The 18,159-nt window shown below is 55.8% G+C and overlaps 1 protein-coding gene across 1 annotated transcript in view; it reads right to left on the bottom strand.

Annotated features, from left to right (window-relative positions):
- Window positions 1–18,159, bottom strand: part of CSF1R (colony stimulating factor 1 receptor) — a 30,639-nt gene that overhangs the window by 8,521 nt on the left and 3,959 nt on the right. The window contains exons 2-10 of the mRNA XM_025867257.2: window positions 17,285–17,542; window positions 16,558–16,842; window positions 14,713–14,849; window positions 13,906–14,065; window positions 10,206–10,392; window positions 7,482–7,597; window positions 7,174–7,294; window positions 6,895–7,082; window positions 5,046–5,161 (exon numbers count right to left, since the gene is read on the bottom strand). Of these exons, the coding sequence (XP_025723042.1) occupies window positions 5,046–5,161; window positions 6,895–7,082; window positions 7,174–7,294; window positions 7,482–7,597; window positions 10,206–10,392; window positions 13,906–14,065; window positions 14,713–14,849; window positions 16,558–16,842; window positions 17,285–17,542 (1,568 nt within the window). The remainder of the gene's footprint in view (window positions 1–5,045; window positions 5,162–6,894; window positions 7,083–7,173; window positions 7,295–7,481; window positions 7,598–10,205; window positions 10,393–13,905; window positions 14,066–14,712; window positions 14,850–16,557; window positions 16,843–17,284; window positions 17,543–18,159) is intronic.

The raw sequence follows: 18,159 nt of genomic DNA, 5'->3' as shown, positions 1-18,159 counted from the left end.
CTCAACCATTTTTTAGTATATCATTCAGAAGTATTCGTTCACACTGTCGTGCAACCAGTCTCCAGAATGCTTTCCGTCTTGCAGAACTGACACTCCATACTCGTTAAGCGACTCCCCATTCCTACCTCCTCTGAGCCTCTGGCCACTTATCTCCTGAATCTGATGACTCTAGGTACCTCACTTAATCGGAATCATGCAGTATTTGTCCTTTTGTGACTGGTTTATTTCACTCAGCCTAATGTCTTCAAGATCCATCTGTGGGTCAGAATTTCTTTCCTTTTTAAGGCTGAATAATATTTCCAGACAAATATTTCACCAAATCCCTATTTGTGTCAGACACCATAGATTCAGAACTGAAGAAGATAAAGGCCCTGTGCCCCCAGGCAAGGGGCTAAGACAGGCATTCAACTCAAATACATACTTATGTCGGACATTTTCCTATAGTGCCATGAAGAAAACAAAGCAGGGTGATGGTCTAGAGAGCACCGGGTACAACGGAAGGTAAGTCAGGGAAGGCCCCTGAGGAGGTGAAGAGAAGCTGGCCAGATGACTGTCAGAGGAAGCTCTTTGCAGGCTCAGTGAGGAGCAGATGCAGAGGCCTGCAGGTGGGCCAAGTCCTGGCAAGTTTGAGGGACCGGAAGGTTCCCCGGGGGGGGGGGGCTTGAAGGAGATAGGGATGTTCCAGAGACAGGAAGGTCTTGAGCGCTGGGATAGGTGAATGGATTCCCTCCTAACTGCACTGAGAAGCCCTTGAGGGGGTGACGCAGGTGAGGGATACATCCGAATTTATGTTGTCAAAGGAGAGAGAGAGGGCAGAGCCAGACGTAGGGAGGAAAGCAGATGCGTGGCTCTTTCCTGCCCAGGGCGACGGCTGCTTGGGGGCATCATGCCAGGGGGTGCCCATGAGAAGCGCTGATGGAAGACAGACTTTAGGGGGAAAGTGGAAGCTGGGCCTGGGTGGTGGAGGACACTGAGGCCTTGGGTCAGCAGTCCTGCTCTTTCCGGTCAGCCCAAGGGGACAGGGACCAGCTGGGCTGTGCTTAGCAGCTGGGCTCCTTCTCTGGGCACCCAGCCTGGGGGAGCTAACGGGTATGTGACTGGATGTCAGGGAGGGAGGCGGCCTGTGGCTGCAAGTTGCATCAGATTAAGAGAAAAGACTCCAGAGAGCCGTAGGGAAGAACTTTCCAGATGGTAGTTTGGGAGAGGAGACTGTGGGTAGACATAAGGAAGAACTTCCGGGTTCTGATTCAGGAGGGAGGCTGCAGGTAAACTTAAAAACAACCGTGCTGTGGCTCGGGAGGAAGAGTCTGAAGCGGGACCAAAGGAGGAAGCTCCTGAGTCATGCAGGATGCAAGCCCCGCATGCAGATGCCTTCCCAACCCTAAACAAGGAGAGAAAGCCCAGAGGGAGTTCCTTGACCTCCCCCAGCCACTTCCATCTCCAGGGGCTTCTGTGGCCAAAGCTGTTTTTTTCTGCTCACCACTTCTCCTTCTTCTGGCCCCTGCAGCTGGGCCTGAGTCACCCCCTCCCCAGTGCTGCCCGGGCCCCCAGCGAGGCAGGGGGTACTGGGGAAAGGGAGGGAGGCGGTCAGAGGAAGGAGAGGTCGTCCGGCTGGATCTCGGGTCTCTACCTGGAGGAAGGAACGGCTCTCCCCCGCCTCCCCCTGTGCCGCTGGCGTCCCTGCCCCGTCCTGGAAGGCAGCCAGCAGTTCTGCTTCTGTACCCTTGGCTACCCAGGGCTTCTACCTGGGGGGGTCTCCTCTGAAGGAGAGCCCTTACAGGGAAGTTGGGACGGGCCACCTCGACCAGGTTTCCTAACAGTAGTAGCTGTCCCGGTAGGAGGGCGCGCTCCCTGAGCAGCGCACCGGCTGGCACGCTCAGCATGGGTCCTCTCACTCCTTACACCAGGCCCAGGCCCAGGCTCACCCCAACTTCCCCTTGGCAACTGAGATGGGCAGGGAGACAGCCCAGTCCCGTGACTCTCCCCATCTAGGCCTGATGGTTCTAGGCTGCTGGATGTTCTCTGTCCTGGGAAGGTAGCAACCTCAATACTTCCCACTGGAAACCTTGGGGACCCTCCCACCTGGCCCCAGTCGGCCTCTAGGTCCCAGAGCTCAGTTCTGACTCCAGAGTCCCGGGCTTCGTGCCTCCCTACCTCACCCTTTCCTCCTTGTGTCCTTCCTCCTTCCAGCCTGCTGACTCCTGCCCTTTTCCCCCCCCCCCCGGCCCCGATGGCCCCCCTTGTGGTCTCTCTGGGGGCCAGGAAGGTGATGACTCAGCCCTGAGGCAGAACCAACCCTTCCCCCCAGCCAGAGCCACCCCTCACCGCAGGCCCAGGCAGTGAGGACGGGCCAGGCAGAGTCCCCAGTGCAGAGGCAAAGCTCAGCACCCCACGGGGCAAAGCAGAGGGGATTAGACGGAGGGCCCAGAGGCACCCCTCAAGGTCTTGTCCCATGGGGTGCCCTCCTTTTCTTGGCCTTGGATGGGTTCAGGGGGCAGTTACATTTCCTGGACGGGAAACGAGGTGGCTGGGACCACATGTTCCAAAAATGGTCCCATGGAGAGAAGGTAAGGTGTCCCCAAACCAAAACTGGCCAAGGGGGCTGGGCATCTAAAGGTAGAAGGGGCTGGAGAGGGAACTGGGCCTTCTCTGGAATCTCTGCAGAGCCCTCTGGGCTGAGGAGGCAGCTCTGTGGGGCACTGGCTGGGAGGCAATTTTCAGTTCTATAAAAGGAAGAAACTTACAATAATCAGAGCTGCGCAGAGAAGGAACTCAACAAGAGTGAGTTAAGGCCTGTCCATAGAGGTGGGTGAGCAAGGCCTTGAAAGGCTGGGCCTGAGTCAGCCCCCTCCCCAGTGCTGCCCGGGCCCCCAGCGAGGCAGGGGGTACTGGGGAAAGGGAGGGAGGCGGTCAGAGGAAGGAGAGGTCGTCCGGCTGGATCTCAGGTCTCTACCCGGAGGAAGGAACCACTGTTCCTTCCTTGAGTGAGTTCCTGAGTGAGCCAGAACTCGGAGGCTCTGAGGCTCTCCCCTTGTGGAGCTCACCGTCTAGAGCAGGCGATGGTTGCAAAAAAAGTGAAGGTGCGGATTGCAGAGCAAAAGATGCAGTGGGAGAGGGATGGGGTGCTCCAGAGAGGGGTGTTCCAACCACTGTTGGTGTATAGTCAAGGAGATGCCCAACCTCAGACACTCCTACAACCCCAAGATGCATGAGCTGACTCAGCTTCCCCAGTCAGCTTCCTCCTGGGGCAAGGGCACGCAGGGTCCATCCTGAGCGCCATCTGTGCCCAGCACCCTGCTAAATCCCCTCCATGCGGTCTGTCATTGAATCCTCACGACAGCCTGGTGGGGTGGCCACCATTATTAAACCCATTTCACAGATGGAGAAACAGAGACAGAGACAACCCCAGCTTCCCCAGAGTTGCAATAGCTGGAGACTGGCAGAGGCAGGAGCCTCAGCTGTCCAACTCCCAACCCCTGGCTCTTAAACCAGACTATCCGTAGGCTCGTGGAACGTCAGAGCAGGAAGACTGTGACCGGTCTTCCTGGTAGGGAAGGGAAACTGAGGATCAGAGCGGGCAGTGAGTTAGCCAAGGTCACATGGCAAAACAGTTTTGGAGCTGGACCCAGGCCCCTGAAGTCTTGACCCAGGACCTTTGTTTCTTGGAGGCTGCCTTCAGAGCTGCCTCTTCATGCTGGGTGCTGGCATGAGCATGAGAGCTGCCCCTATGGGCCCCCATATCCCATCCACACTGTCTAAGTCCTCTTCTGATGCTAAAAACCCCAAGGCAGGGATGCAGAAGAAAAGATGCAGAGGAGGCCCACATGGTGGGCTGTTCACCCCTTACTCACACTGCTCCCTTGTTCGAACCTCCTGATGGCTCTGAGCCTACAGGCTGGGGCCCAACTCCTTGGACCCCCAATCTGCCTCCTCTTCCAGGCATCAATATTTCTGGAACTTGCCTTGGTCTCACCCCACCCCGCCCTCCCCTTTGTTCACATTACCCTCTCCCCCAGAGATACCATTTCCCTGAGTCTTGTCTCCCTTTGCTGCACCCCCCATTCTCTAAGATCTGGCCCCTCCATGCCCACCACTTTCTCCAAGCAGGCTCCCTTCCCCACCAGCGACAATGGACTCCATCTTTTGTGTAGGAGGGCAGCGAGGCAGGTGGCAGAGGCCTCAGGCTGTCACGTGGGAGGCACCTGGGATCCTTGGGCTGGTTCTTCACCCTTGCCAGCCCTCAGTTTCCTTACTGTAAAATACTGACTGCTTCAGTCCCTGCTTCCAGGTCGTCATGAGGGTAAGATCAGATGATTCGGTGTTTCACATAATGGCTAAAAACATGGCTTCTTAAAACCCAGCCTCTGCCACCGACCAGCTGCAGGCAAGGGCAGCTGCCTCCCCCTCTCAGAATCTCAGCTTCCAGCTCTGTAAAATAGGGTTAGCGATGCCATCCACATGCCGTGAGCGTTGCGGGCCTTCAACGAGAGGATGTGAGTAACAGTCTTCAGGAAAATGTCCCTTAAGTTACTAACGCTGACTGAGAACTCAATGGCAGCTTCAATGAATAATAACTAATGAAGAGGATGATGCTGGCCAAGCCTTCCTCCTCCACTAGACTGCCCACCGCCTGACGTGAGACACAGGCCTGGCCCCGTGGTGCCCTCTCTGTGTGCTTGCATCCCCCTCCCCCTGCGGGGACGGGGCCCCATGTTCACACTCTCTGGAGCACCCCATCCCTCTCCCCACTGCATCTTTTGCTCTGCAATCCGCACCTTCACTTTTTTTGCAACCATCGCCTGCTCTAGACGGTGAGCTCCACAAGGGGAGAGCCTCAGAGCCTCCGAGTTCTGGCTCACTCAGCGCCCAGCCGCTCACGTTGGCATACAGCTGGTGCCCACTAAAGAGCTGTTGGCCGAATGGCTGACAGAACGAGTGGGTTCTCGGGGGCTACAGGGTGGATCCTCGCAACCTGGTGGCCCTGTGCCAGGGTTGGGCTGGCTCAGGTGCCTGGACGCCCCCACCCCCGCCCTACCCAGGCTCACCTGCTTGTACTTGTAGAAAAGCAGCATGAGCAATAGCAGCAACAAGGCCGTGATGGACATGCAGGTGACCAACACGGGCGTGAAGAGCGGCTCGTCGGGGAGCTGCGTGTGGGCTCCTGCAAGGGGTAGGGCGGAGGAGTGAGCCGGCAGCGGGGCCTCCGAGCCCTCCTGCCACCACTGAGATCAGGCCACTGCATTGCCTGGAACACAGTAGGTGCTCCATAAATACCCGTTGACTGAACCAAGAGTCTTCACCTGGAAGCCCCCAGAGCCTCAGAGAGTCTTCCTATAGACCCTCCCCGAGCCAGGGGCCGGGAGGACAGCCCCTCCGGGTCTGCTTATGCTCAGCCCCAAGCCCTGCCCTCAGTCACAGCCTCTGTGGCTGGGGAGCCCCTCAGGTCACACAGTACCACCTCCTGCCGATGTGAGGTGCTCTGCAGCAGAGCTTGTGCCAGTGCCCAGCTGTGGCTTGTGCGCACACACACACACACACACACACACACAGATGCACACCACACACACACACACACACACACACAAACACACACCCCAGTGATGGGCGTTCACCCCCTACACCTTCAGGCAGCTCAGACAAAAAGACCTAGAGGTTAGGCTGAAATCTGCCCTCCCAGCATTTCCCCACTGCTCTCCCGAGCGCCGCTTGGAACCACACAGCCCTTCTGAGGGTCTGAAAGCTTGACTAATAGCCCCTGGGTCTCCTCCTCCAGATCAATATCCTTACTTCTTTCAATATGTTTAAAGGACACAGTGTCCATCATCTTGCCCAGATCAAGAGTGTGGGTCTGAGGCCAAATCTCACCTCTGCCACTTAGGAGGCGTGTGACTTCTCCCTAAGCCTCTGGTCCATCGTCTCCCAAGCGGAAAGGAAAATAGTGCTAACCTCCTAGGGTCGTGTGAGCTCGCTGAGATAATGACTGTAAGGTGCTCAGCACAGCGCCTGGCACACGGTAAGCACTCAGTGAAACATCCGTCTAGCATGTTTAATATCGGACCCCAGCCCTGAGACAGGCCTGCCACAGGCAGCTGTGTGTGGAGTCTGGCCCTGGTCCCAGCTGCTCCGAGGCACCTGCGGGGCCGCCTCAGAGCCAGGCAGAGGCTCCCACTCGGTGCTGCCTGCCCAGAGAGTCTGGCCAGGGCCTGACACACAGTGGTGCTGAGTCCCGTTTGCTGGAAGTCTGAAGGTGCTGTGGGTCCCCGCAGCTGTGGGTCTCTCCCACTCAGGCAGCTGCAGCCTTTGTACCACACAGGGAAGGCACGCCTTCCTCCGACCAGACGCAGCCCAAGTCAGTGCCCGGGGCTGGCCATCAGCCCCACCCGGGGACAGTGGCCCCGAATGGATAGGACTGTGCCTCTGGGGGGAAGAGAGTCCGAGAGGAATGGAGGAGGCTGTCGGGGCCGGCCCTGGGGGACGGTTGGCCTGTCTCTCTACCCCCCCCCCAGGCTCCAAGCTCCATGCACACACTGCTCCCCTGCACTGAGTGAGTGCCTGGCACGCAGTTCGTGCCAAATACATACTTGTGCGTTCACGGGGGAGATCGAATGCTGGAATAAGAGCACAGGGGCCAGATGAAGCCACGCTTCAGGCTGCTTTCTCCCTCTGCCCCTCTCCTCCCTGCTTCTAGTCCCATGGGTCCTAGACGCCTCCGCCTGGCCTCTTCAGGAGATCTTTGGTCAGGAGGCGGCTGCAGCTGGACCCAGAGAGGTGGAACTCGGTATGGCTGGGATCTGCTCCACTCTGGCACTTAGGCCCTGGCTCCCAGGCTCCCTGGGGCTGGGGTAGTTTCCTGGGCCCACCTCCCACCCTGGCCCGGGAGGGGTGAAGGCTCACCTATAGAGATGGGCCTGAAGGCCTGGGAGCTGTTCCCCATGCTGTTGAGAGCCCGGCACTCGTAAGTCCGGTTGTGCTCCAAGGTCCCCATGGCCAGCAGGCTACGGACGATCACCTTGTGGAAGGGCTCCCGGCTCAGCACCTCCGCGTGTGAGTCCTCTAGGACGAGCCCTTGGGCCTCATCACACCTGGGAAGAGCAGAGTGTGGCTTAGAGTTTCCGGACGCCCCGCCGTCAGGCCCCTCAGCCTGGGGTGAAGAAGGTGAGTAGAGCCACCTACCTATCCGTGTGGCTCCTGCACTCCAGCCATGTCACATTGGGCTGGGGGTACCCGGAGGCCTCACAGAGCAGTGCGTCAGAGCCATTGATGACAGTCCACGTGACCCTTACCTCTGGGGGGTCTGAGGAGTAAAAGAGGGGTGGAAGAAGGAGGGATCAGCCCCAGAGGCCCCAAGTCCCTGTCTGACCACCCTTGCACTGAGCTGCTTTCCCTCCATTGCCCATCCGCCAGCCTCAGGGACATACAGGCAGCCCCAGGCACCTTAGTCCCCAGTACTGCCCCGCCCGCCCACCTGCCCCATCACTCACAGAGCAGCGTGAGCTCAAAGGTCAGAGAATGCTCGCCTCCAGTGTTTCTGGCCAGGAAGGAGTAGCGACCGGCCTCCGAGGGCTTCAGGCGAGGCAGGGAGAGGATAGAGGTGTACCTACACAAGAGGGGCAAGCCGTCTGGCATGAACCCAGTCCTCGTATGGCCCCTGCAAGACAGTGGGCTCAGACAACCTTCTGAAAGGGCTTTGTTTTATTTTTGGTAAAGTGTCCAGGATGCAAAGGCCTTGGCTGAGCCAGGGACCCAGGCTGAGTGCCATTAAGACATGGGAAACCACCAACCCAATTTCCTTAATTGCTTCTCTCGTTTTTTAAGATTTTATTTATTCACTTGTCAGAGAGAGAGAGAGAGAGAAAGCACAAGCAGGGGGAGCGGCAGGCAGAGGGAGAAGCAGACTCCCCACTTAGCCAGGAGCCCCATGAAAGGCTCGATCCCGGGACCCTAAGATCATGACCTGAGCCGAAGGCAGACACTTAGCCGACTGAGCCTCCCCGGCGTCCCTGCTTCTCTCATTTGTAAAGTGGTTTTGTTCTGAGGTTTAATAGAAATGATGTCTGTGAAGTGCTGACACTGGGAGGCACATCACAAGCTCCCACCATATGTACCTACTTCCACCATCGTTACTGGGCTAAGCAGTCCCTGCTCAGAACACCAGCACCCAGGTTAGCTGCAGTTCCTAAAGCACCAACCCTGCCAGGAGGGACTGTGAGAGGGATGAGAGGCAAGACATAGCCATGGGGCCACAGAAACCAGGGTTCAAGTTCTCGTGCCGTCTGTCTTAGCTGCGTGATCTTAGTCAAGTACTTAACGTCTCTGATCTTTGCTTCCTTTTCTATGAGGGTAACACCAATGGTATTAATTCACAGGCTTGGCCTGAAGATTAAAGGGACATACATGCAGGGTGATTGACACAGAGCCCGACTCGTCGTAGCTACTCGGTTTAATGGTGACCTCTGTTACAGAAAAGACTCGGGAGCAGATGCAGACAACATAAATTATCCTCAGCTGATTCCAGGTAATTTTTCATTTTTTCTTTTCTTAAGCTCTATTTTAGCATTTGTCCATAACGGACATGTATTGTTTAGGTAATAAATAAGTTTTTTAAAATAAATTATAGCATATAATTATAAATTATACCAAACTAATACCCATGGTATTCAAAGGGCAGTCTCATTCAGCAGGACCCTTGGCATACAGAACCCCTCTACACATCTACCTCTTAAGTGGAAAGAATTTAACTTTTTTTGCGTGACTCAATGTCACCATTGTGAACACACCCATCACGTGAGCTAAATTTGGTGGCTGTTTGGTGCCCAGGCTTATCTGCCCTGTGCCGAATGTCCCTACACTACTGTGTTTTGGGGGATCTCCATGGTTTCTTTCTGCAATGTCCCTATTGCATACGGACCCCTGAAACCTGTCCATGGACCAACCCCCTCCCAGGGGTCTATAGACTCCAGATTCAGAACTTCTGCTTTGGACAAGGGGAAGCTAGAAATCCTGACCAGAATAGATGAGAAGGGAACTAGGAGGAGAAAAATGAAGACAAGGAAACATTTTTGTCCTGTTGAACATTTTGTTCTGTTTTGATTCTGATAATTGGCAAGCTGGAGGCCAGGCATTCATGAGGTCTGGGCTTCAGGAGCTAGGAAGAGAACCTGGAGAGTTCTGGAGTTGGAAGATGGCTAAGGGATTACCTAGCAAATATCTAGCAAATCCCCAAATAACGGCAAACACGTCTCCTCTCCTGAGTCAGTGATGATGAAAATACTGGCTAGGAGACTGTGCTAAGAAGGACTCCCAGGCTGCATTCGGACCCTGCGGGCAAGAGCTCAACAGTGGATTAGCGAAGTCTGTCAAGAGTGTGGGAGAGGGATGGGTTGCACGCACAGCACAAGCTTGCTGTCCTTGAGTGCCGTGCTCTCGTTAAAACACAAGTGGGTAAAGAAGCTATTGTTTGAGCACATGGTATCGGTGTTCCTTCTGTGGAGGAGACTCTCTTATGTAGTAGACTACCAAAGTGAGGCCACTTTGGATGGGCAAGTAACACTCTGAGGATGTAGGGAGACAGGAAATAGACTTCTAACATGCTGTGCCTGTGAGATAAGCCAGATTCTGGAAATGGAGAGAAGGGAGGAAAGAGGAGGTAGAGTCGGATGGCACTTTATGAGAAGCATTTGGAGTCTGTGGAGAAGAATGACAGAGAACTTCTCAGGGGTGGGTGACCACAGGCCTTTAAAGAACTTTTGATGTATCTGTGATCATGTGATGTTAATTCTATCCCCCAAACCCGGGTATGTGGCAGATTCCCTGTGCCATCATTATTAGGAGTGTATCTAGGAGTAGAAATCATGGAGCATGTCTTCTACATTCGGATTGGCTGTGAAAGAAGAGATTGAATGGGATTAAGGGCTCTTGAGTGAGCATGAGAATCCACGTCCCAAGAAATGGTAGAACTCTTGAGGAGGTTCGCTGGATTTCCCAAGGATGTGGGACAGAGGGGCAAGCCAATTTTGTCGACGCCTCGAACACGGATGACTGATATTGAGGTTCTATAGTCAGCGAAAGTGAGACCCAGAAAGGGGAAGGGATTTACTCCAGGTCACCAGCAAGGTCGAGACATGACCCAGTCAGTGTCCTGCCTCCTGGCTGAAGCATTTCCCTCTGGCTATGGGGCTGTCCAGATGGGAGCTGATAGGCTGTACCTGTATGTGTCCTTCATCATGACAAAATTGAGCTTGGGCTGGTGGTCAGAGAAAGGTCCCAGGTAGGTCCAGTTAAAACCTTGCAGGCCCGGGTAGGCCTCCACCTTGACTTGGAGATTGACCTTCTCACCCACGGTCACCTCCTGGAGGAGGTTCTGTTCAGAGGTCAAGTTCAAGTAGGCACTCTCTGGAAAGCAGAACACATACAGATCGGGCATTAGAGGAAAGATGTTTCCGTTCGTTTGCTCATTTGGTGATCTACCCATTGATACAGCCATTCATCCTGAGTGCCTACTGTGTATAGCCCCCACCCCTAACCAAGACTCACCCTCAGACACCTCTCTGCCCACCACTGCCCCACAGAATCCCAAACTCTTCTCTTTGCTGAGTCGCTAGGAGAACCTGGACAAATTCCTCTCCTCCTTGGTACCTCTATCCTTATTTATATAACAAAGAGATTGAATGTATTTGTGTTATTACAATTTTTTGAAAATTTTCAGTGGCAAAAAATCAAAGTCTGCTGTTTTTTTTCTGGACCCCCTCACCCATTTCCCCTTCTCCTGCTAATAGTTCAGCCAGTGAAGCTCCCACATCCAGCTCTAAGGGGGCATGCGAGCCAGGCCAGCCAGCCAAAGTAGTATGTCCCCTTTGGACCAGAGAGTGGTTTGGGGTAGGCACATGAGCCCGTGGGTCCTATGACACTTATTTCCATGATTTTTGTTGGAGCTCTGGGAAAGGAGAAGCCCCAACTCCACTGGGGTTGTCAAGCCTGATGCTGCAAGGGGTCCACAAGAAAAATGTAGAGCTGAGATGTAGAGGTGAGAAGCAACAGGTTCTTGCCCACATCAACTGAACACCTAGATCCAATTTACCCGAAGCTCATATCCATGAGCTTTTTAGCTATAAGGCCGATAAAAATCCTCTTGTGATTAGGCCAGCTCAAGTTGATTTCTGTACCTATGCCTGAAAAAGTCCTGACTAGTTTCTTCGAAGTAAATCTTGCATGAATTAAAATCAGTTGCTCTGGCTGAATCTCAGGCAAAGGAGCTATGGCAAGAATCCCCATTCACTCAGTCTCTCCATACCTCTCATGGAAGCCCCTGAAATGCTTTCTTAAATCCCCAAGACTTTGCAAAAAGCCCTGGATTATATGATCTCTAAGGGTTCCTCTCCTTCCTCAATTCTATGAAATCTAAAATTTCTTCTTCTACCCTGTTATATACCTGCTCCAAAGCTTATGGCTCCCTATTGTGTCCACATACAGAGTGGCATTCAAGGCTCTCCTCAGTCAAGTCTCTCCTTATGCCCATCTAGCCAGCCCCCTCTTCCTACACACACATACACACACACACACACACACACACACACACTACCCCACCCATCTGGGTCTCCTAACATCCCCTGACCACACCAACACACCACAGTCATTCCTACTTTGGAGGTTTTGTTCAAGACATTTCCTCCACCGGGAGCCATGTCTTCTTCCTCTTTTCTATTTAAATCCTTCTCATCCTTCAAGGCTCATCCCTCTCAGGCGGTGCCCAGCCACAGGCCAGGCCACAGGGAACTCTCCCTCCCCTGCACTTCTGCGGCCCGGAGAGTCCACACCTTCGTTAGGCACCACATCTATCCTACTTTGTGCGTCTGCTTCTCCCCTTGGGTAAGCACCCTCTCTGTCCAACTAATCTGTGAGCTTTTAGGGCAAGGCTTTTGTCCTCCCCTCTCTCCCCCTCAGCCTCTATCTGTCTATCCATGCTCCAGCCGTCCTCCCACCACCTCCCCCTCCCCCACCCTAATCAAGCCGTCGTCACCTCTAGCTTGGAAATCGCAGTAGCCTCCGACCTTCTCCCCCTGCTTCTACCCTCCACATAGCACCAGAAAGCCACGTTCAATCTCATTATGTGCCAGTCAGATGGCGTCACACTCCTTTACTCAGACCCTCCAACGGCACCCCATCTCTCTCAAGGGGAAAAGACCCAAGTCCTTACACTGGCTTCCAGGGCCCTGGGGAACTTGCCACCTCTCCCGCCCAGCTCTCCGACCTCCCCTTGTACCACTCTTTCTCCGGAGCCCGCCGCTCCCTCCCCCCCGGCCATGCTGGCTGACTCGTTCCTTGCACGTGGCGAGCACAGTCCCGCTCGCCCTCTGCCCGGAGCTCTGTGCTGCCGCGCATCTGTGTGGCTTACCCCTTCGCCAGCTTCAAGCCATGGCTCACATGGCAGCTGACCAGTGAGACCTTCCTTGAGGACACCCTATCTTAAATGGCAAACCATATAGAACTGATTTGGTTTCCAGAATCTATGTCGCTCATTGCTTATCTTTCCCCAGCTGGAGCACAAACTTCCCGTGTGCAGGGGCCTCCGTGTTTGCAGCAGCGTCCTTGGCCTCCAGAGCAGTGTCTGACCAGGAGCGTGCACGAACACACACGCTGAGTGACTGCCGTACCCGTGCACTAGGAGACACACAGGCTCAGAACCCACCACTGGGGAACTACTTGATGTGCTCCTCTCCTCCTTCACCCCGCACAGCTCCTGGCGCAGGACGGGGCCCCCCGCGGAGCTCACGGTGCCCGCGAGCCTTGTGCAGTGTGGCTGCTCTCCGGGTGGGGAGGCTCACGCGTGCTCTCCCCGACACGCCTCTGTCTCCCCTAACATTGAACACACGAGGTGTGGCCAGACCAAAATCACTCAGCCTGTCTTGACCGTGAGAAATTCCCACTTAGCCTGTCCAGCCTCGGATCTCCCATCCAATGCACAGGGCATCGGACTGGCCTTTCAGATGACGTCCCCTGTGCACACTTAGGCAGCATTTACTCTGCGCCAGAGTAGGTAGGTAGGTAGGTAGATGATAGATGCACTTAATGCTCACAACAAACCTATGAGACAGTGACTGCTAGTACTGTCAGTATCCCCGTCTTGCAGTTAGGTATCGTGCTAGTCATTGGCGGAGCCAGGTTGGGGTGCTGCCACCACAATGTACCCCTGCAGGCAGTCTGATCCCATCACTCTCTCTTAAACTCTCAGTGACTTTCCAACAGGATAGGCTGCAAGCCACCCACCCGTTTTGCCGTCTGCATGCTGCCTCGCTCCCGGCTTCTGTCTGGCCCCTTGTCACACCACTCACATCCCTGCCGCTGCCAGCTTCCCTCCACATCTCAGACGCTCTCTGCTCTCTCCCTTTGGGCCATCCACAAGCTCTGCTGTTGCATTTCCTTTCCCATCCTTCTGCCTCGCTAACCCACCTCCATTCTTTGGGGCCTAGCTTAGGCCACTTTGACCAAGCCAGGGTTGGGGCCCCCCCCCCTTGGTGTTCCCAGGACGCTCTGCCTCCTGCATGATCTCCCTGGGTGAGCGTTGTCTGCTCTTGCGTCTGTGTGACATGGGTGGTCCCGGCATGGAGGAATGAATAAAGGCGTGAACAGCAGTCTAATAGGGAGCTACTGGACGCCAGTCACAAAACAAAATGCAGTAATGCACTGTCGGAGCTCCAGGAAGGGAGTGAAGGATTCTGGGGAAGGATCTGGGAGGGATCCCAGTGGTGGGGCTCCCTTGCCAGGCGCAGGATAAGGGGAGGCTCGTGCAGCTGTTCTTAACAGTGTCTCCTCATTGTCCGCCATCAGCTCCCTCCTTCCCAATCCCCTCACACACTCGCTTGCCCCGGGATCCCTGGCAACCCTCTCCCCCGTCGCCCTGACGCTCACCTACCACCCGGAAGACCATGGAGGTGGAGTTGATGCCTTGGACATTGGTGGCCACGCAGGAGTAGTTGCCGGCGTCTTGGAAGCCTACGTGATCGAGCTCGAGGGCCAGGACTTTTTGGTACTGGTTACCTTGGAAGTCGGATTGTTGAGGGATTGTGAGCTGTAGCCAGAAGGAATGAAAATGGGATACAAATATTGTTTAGGGATGAGAAAACTCTGGGTTCAAATCGGCAGCCTTTAAAGATTACTATCTGCCTTTCCTTGGGCAAGGGACTGAACTCAGTGTCCTCATCTGTAAAATGGGACTAACACCAGCCCATGCTCCTAGGGTTGTAGTGAAGAACAATGAGCTATTGCATGTAAATGGGGGTAGGGTTGTGGCCGGCACATGGTAGGGCACAGTGGCGCAGGAAGGAGCTCTTAGAAGCAGCCGGATGCCATTCCCTTTTGGGGATACTCACCCTGCTTCCCTCTCTCCTAGTCTTTCTGAAATGGCCTTTATATTGCTGGGCTTCGAGGTGGCCAAGGAACCCCTTGCTAAGTCAGAAGTGAACTGACCTCTGGCACTTATCTACAGGCTGGGACAAAGATCAAAGGGGTAGAGTACCCCCCCCCCCCCAAGAATCAGTGACATGAGCCCAAGTCCTGGTTCTGAATCAGCTATTGACAGGCAGTGAGATCTCAGGGCCTGGGCCGTGCCCTCAGTCCAGAGAGCCAGCTGGTAGTGGGGCTGGGGCTCCATCCTGCGGGGCCTGGTGTTCTGGGAGGTTGGGTACCCTTCACCCTGCTGTCTCTGCACGGACTGACCTTGGTTTCTCCGTGTTGGAGGAAGACTTCAAAGTTAACATCAACATTCCTGGCTGAACACACGATCTTGGCAGTCTCTCCCTGAATCCGTACCAGCTCTGCAGGCTCCAGCGTCAAGGTCGGGGGCCCTGGGATGACTGAGGCCAGGCGGAGCAACCCATGAACACTCAGGCCGGAGCTGTCACTCGGCTCCCTGCCACAGGCCGGAAACTGGCTGGGGACCCCACCACGCTCCCATCGCAAATCCTGGGAGGCAGCCTGGAGGCCTCAGACAGCAAGTCTCGTCTTTGAAACAGACTCTGAGAAGTCCACTCCCCTTCATCACCACACCTCTCCCCAGTCTCACCCTGTTCTCTGCTCTGGGCGCCTGCAACAGCCGCCTGGAAGGCCCCCGCTTCCCCTCTGGCCCCTGCACGAGGCAGACTCCTTGCAGCAGCCCGAGGGAGCTCTTGAGAACGTGGATTGGATCACGTGTGCTCCTGGGCCCATATCCGTGGCTTCCCATCACTCTTGGAATGCAAGCCCCGGCCTGTTGCTGACCACCCGAGCACCTGCTGCCTCGTGCTTACGGCCCCTCTGCAGCCGCACTGGCCTTCCCGCCACAGACTGCACACTTGCCCCCCTCTGCCCGGAGTGCTTTTCCTTCCACACCGTGAGCGGGCGGCCACTTTCATCCTCCAGATCTTTCGCTCCGAGAAGCCTTCTGTGACCAGTCAGCTGAATGAGCCTCCCCCAGCCCACATACATCCAGCTTTCTCCGGTGCGGGTTCTTGTGGATCACAGTCAGCGTGTTATTTGCTCTCTGTTCTGTCTCCCCCAGGAAGATGGAGATATCTCAATGGCTAGTACAGTGCCTGACGCAGAGTGGGTGTTTGAATTCTAGCTCGTGGCTATTGCTGGTGTTGAAAGATAATCTAATCCAGTTTCTCAAGGCCCAGAGACACTAAGGGCCTCATCCAAGGTCACTGAGGGGATCCTGGCAGAACGAGGGCCCATGGCTCTGCCAGCTGGAGTGCGGGGGGGAAAGAGACTTAATGGCCCCCTCTGCCCACATGGTGGGGTCCTGTGACTTCCCGAACAGGTTTCATGGCTTCAGAGCCCAGGGCATTGTTGCCAGCCAAGTGGCTGTGACCCCACCCCTCGGTGCACGGACCTGATTCCTGTCTCAAGCCAGGTGTCAAGCCTGGGGTCCTGCGTACTCATACCAGGGCCTTCCAGAAACCAGAATCTGGTGCACCAGCCTAGCCGGGGCAAGGCGGAGAGGAGGAAGACTTCAACACCATGGTCACCCCCACGGTGAGAGCTGTCACGTGCACCCACCCCCACCTTCCCATCACTTGGCTCACCGCCCCTCCTGCTTGTGCCCAGCACCCAGCAGTGCGCCGACACTCAGTGGAAATCCATGTGGGACAGCTTTGGGCCCTCCTTCTGTTCCTGGAACAGTCAGAGCCTGCGTCCACCTCATGACTTTGTACCCGCTGTTTCGTCTGCGGAAGCAGCTTTGCACAGCCACCTGCTTCCCATCATTCCCAGTTCAGCTGGACTAAAATGTCACTGTCTCAGAGAGCGCCCCCCCACCCTCTCCTATCCCCTTGTGGAATGATTTGCATGGCATGTCTCATGAGCTGAGACGATCCTGGGCTGTCTCTCTGTGCCCAGCGCACCTTGCTTGTCTTGCCCTCGCAGGCGCCCTGTGGATGACCACGGTGCAACTGGAAGGAAGAAGTGAAAGAGGAGGGACAGCCCGTTGCTCCCCCTCAGGCCTGGGCCCTGCCTGGGCTCGCATGTCTGCCGGCTCTCTGTCCCTGCCCTCCACCCTGGCCTGTCCCTCCCAGCCCCACGCACCTTTCTGCACTTTGAGCCAGATGTTCATGGATGTTACCATACTGCCACCCACTCGAGCACTGCATTGGTAGCCGTGGGTCTCAGTGAACTGTGCCTTGTGGATGGTGAAGCCGTACCAGGGCGAGAAGGAATAGTTGGTTTGGCGCATGACAGGCCTGCCTCGCACCCGCCTTAGCGAGACGCCTGCCTCCAACGTGGGGTCGGTGAGCAGGCAGGGCAGCAGTGCGTCCTGGCCCTCCATCACCGTCACTTCCTGGGCCAGCACCTTCCAGGGACGAACAGGGTCTGGGGTAGAGGGGTACGGGGTTACAACTGCCCTCCCTCCACCAGGCCAAGCGGTCCCTGGACATTGGTGACAGGGAGGCTCGGAGAAGCTGATCGTTTGCCCGAGGTCCACACCACGTCAGAGCAGCTCCACGGACGCTTCAGGGTGGGGGCGCTAGAGCCAGGGTTCAGCCCTCCTACTTGGTGCTGTGTGACTTTGGGCAAATGACTCAACCTGTCTGAGCCTCTGGAAAACGGGCATAATCGTGGGACCTACGCCACAGGGTTACCGTGAGAACTACATTAAATTGGAGGCACTGCCGCTGGTCTTTGTCAAGGGCAGACACTCAGTCAATGTGGAGCTGCTTTATTATGGTTGTTAATCCGAGGGCCCAGCCCTTTTGCCCATTCCTGGTGGAGCCTGTTGGGCCAGGCCTCTTGGGAGTGGGCCCAGAGTCCTCACCTTTGACATAGAGGTGGATGGTGGCACTGCCCCCCAGGGGGCTTCCAGGTTCAGTGCAACGATAGGTCCCCGTGTTTAGGAAGGTGGCATTATTTGTGGTCAGGATGCTGCTGGGGGCGTCAGTGTCCAGGTTCCAATGGGGAAAGATGGGGCCATCCCATTCCACGCTGCCATTGCCCACACATCGCAGGGTCACCGTTGTGCCTGGCTCCACGACGAGCTCAGGGCCGCTGGGTTCTATCACTGGGACTCCTTGAACTGGGGGGGGGGGGGGGGGGGGGGGTAAATAGCAGACAGGAGTGAGCCCTGAGGAGACCCTCCCTGGTCTGATGATCCTAGCCTCTGAGATCCTCCTGGCTGGAGACGTGTGGTGCTGGGGTTCAGCTGTGACTGGGGATCACCTTGAGCAAGTCCTGGCCCTCTTTGCCATTTGCTCAGCACCCCCCACAAGGTGCTCAGGGAGGGACTGATGTCCAGCAGCCCCCTCCTCTGAGAAGCAGGCACCGGGAGCTTTGTCAGGGCCCAGTCAGCTGCTGTTCCGTGGGGTCTCCCCCAGCCTCCTGCCTTCGTCTTCTCAGCTGTGACTGCAACATCCTCCCAACGGGTGGACCCCTTCGGCCCCACGTACAAAATGGACTGTATCCCTAGTGCCAAACCCAGGACCTGGCTCGAAGCAGGGAGCTCAAACAAGCAAAGGAAAAAACAAAGGAATGGAATGTTCGTGGCAAAGTGCTCCAATTTGATTTATATGAAGAGGAAGAGAAGGGTCGTAGGATCTTGGCCCAGCAGAGTTAGAAGGGTTCTGGGAGTCTTGTGTCATGCCCACTCCCACCACTGGACATCTGCTCTGCAGCACAGTGGGATGGTTCAGAGGC

This window comes from Callorhinus ursinus, unplaced genomic scaffold, assembly GCF_003265705.2.
Source record: "Callorhinus ursinus isolate GAN/ISIS: 27379988/994484 unplaced genomic scaffold, GSC_fseal_2.0 scaffold3, whole genome shotgun sequence".
Taxonomy (NCBI): domain Eukaryota; kingdom Metazoa; phylum Chordata; class Mammalia; order Carnivora; family Otariidae; genus Callorhinus; species Callorhinus ursinus.
The sequence above is the reverse complement of the archived record's forward strand: the minus strand, read 5'-3'. Positions and strand labels throughout refer to the sequence as shown.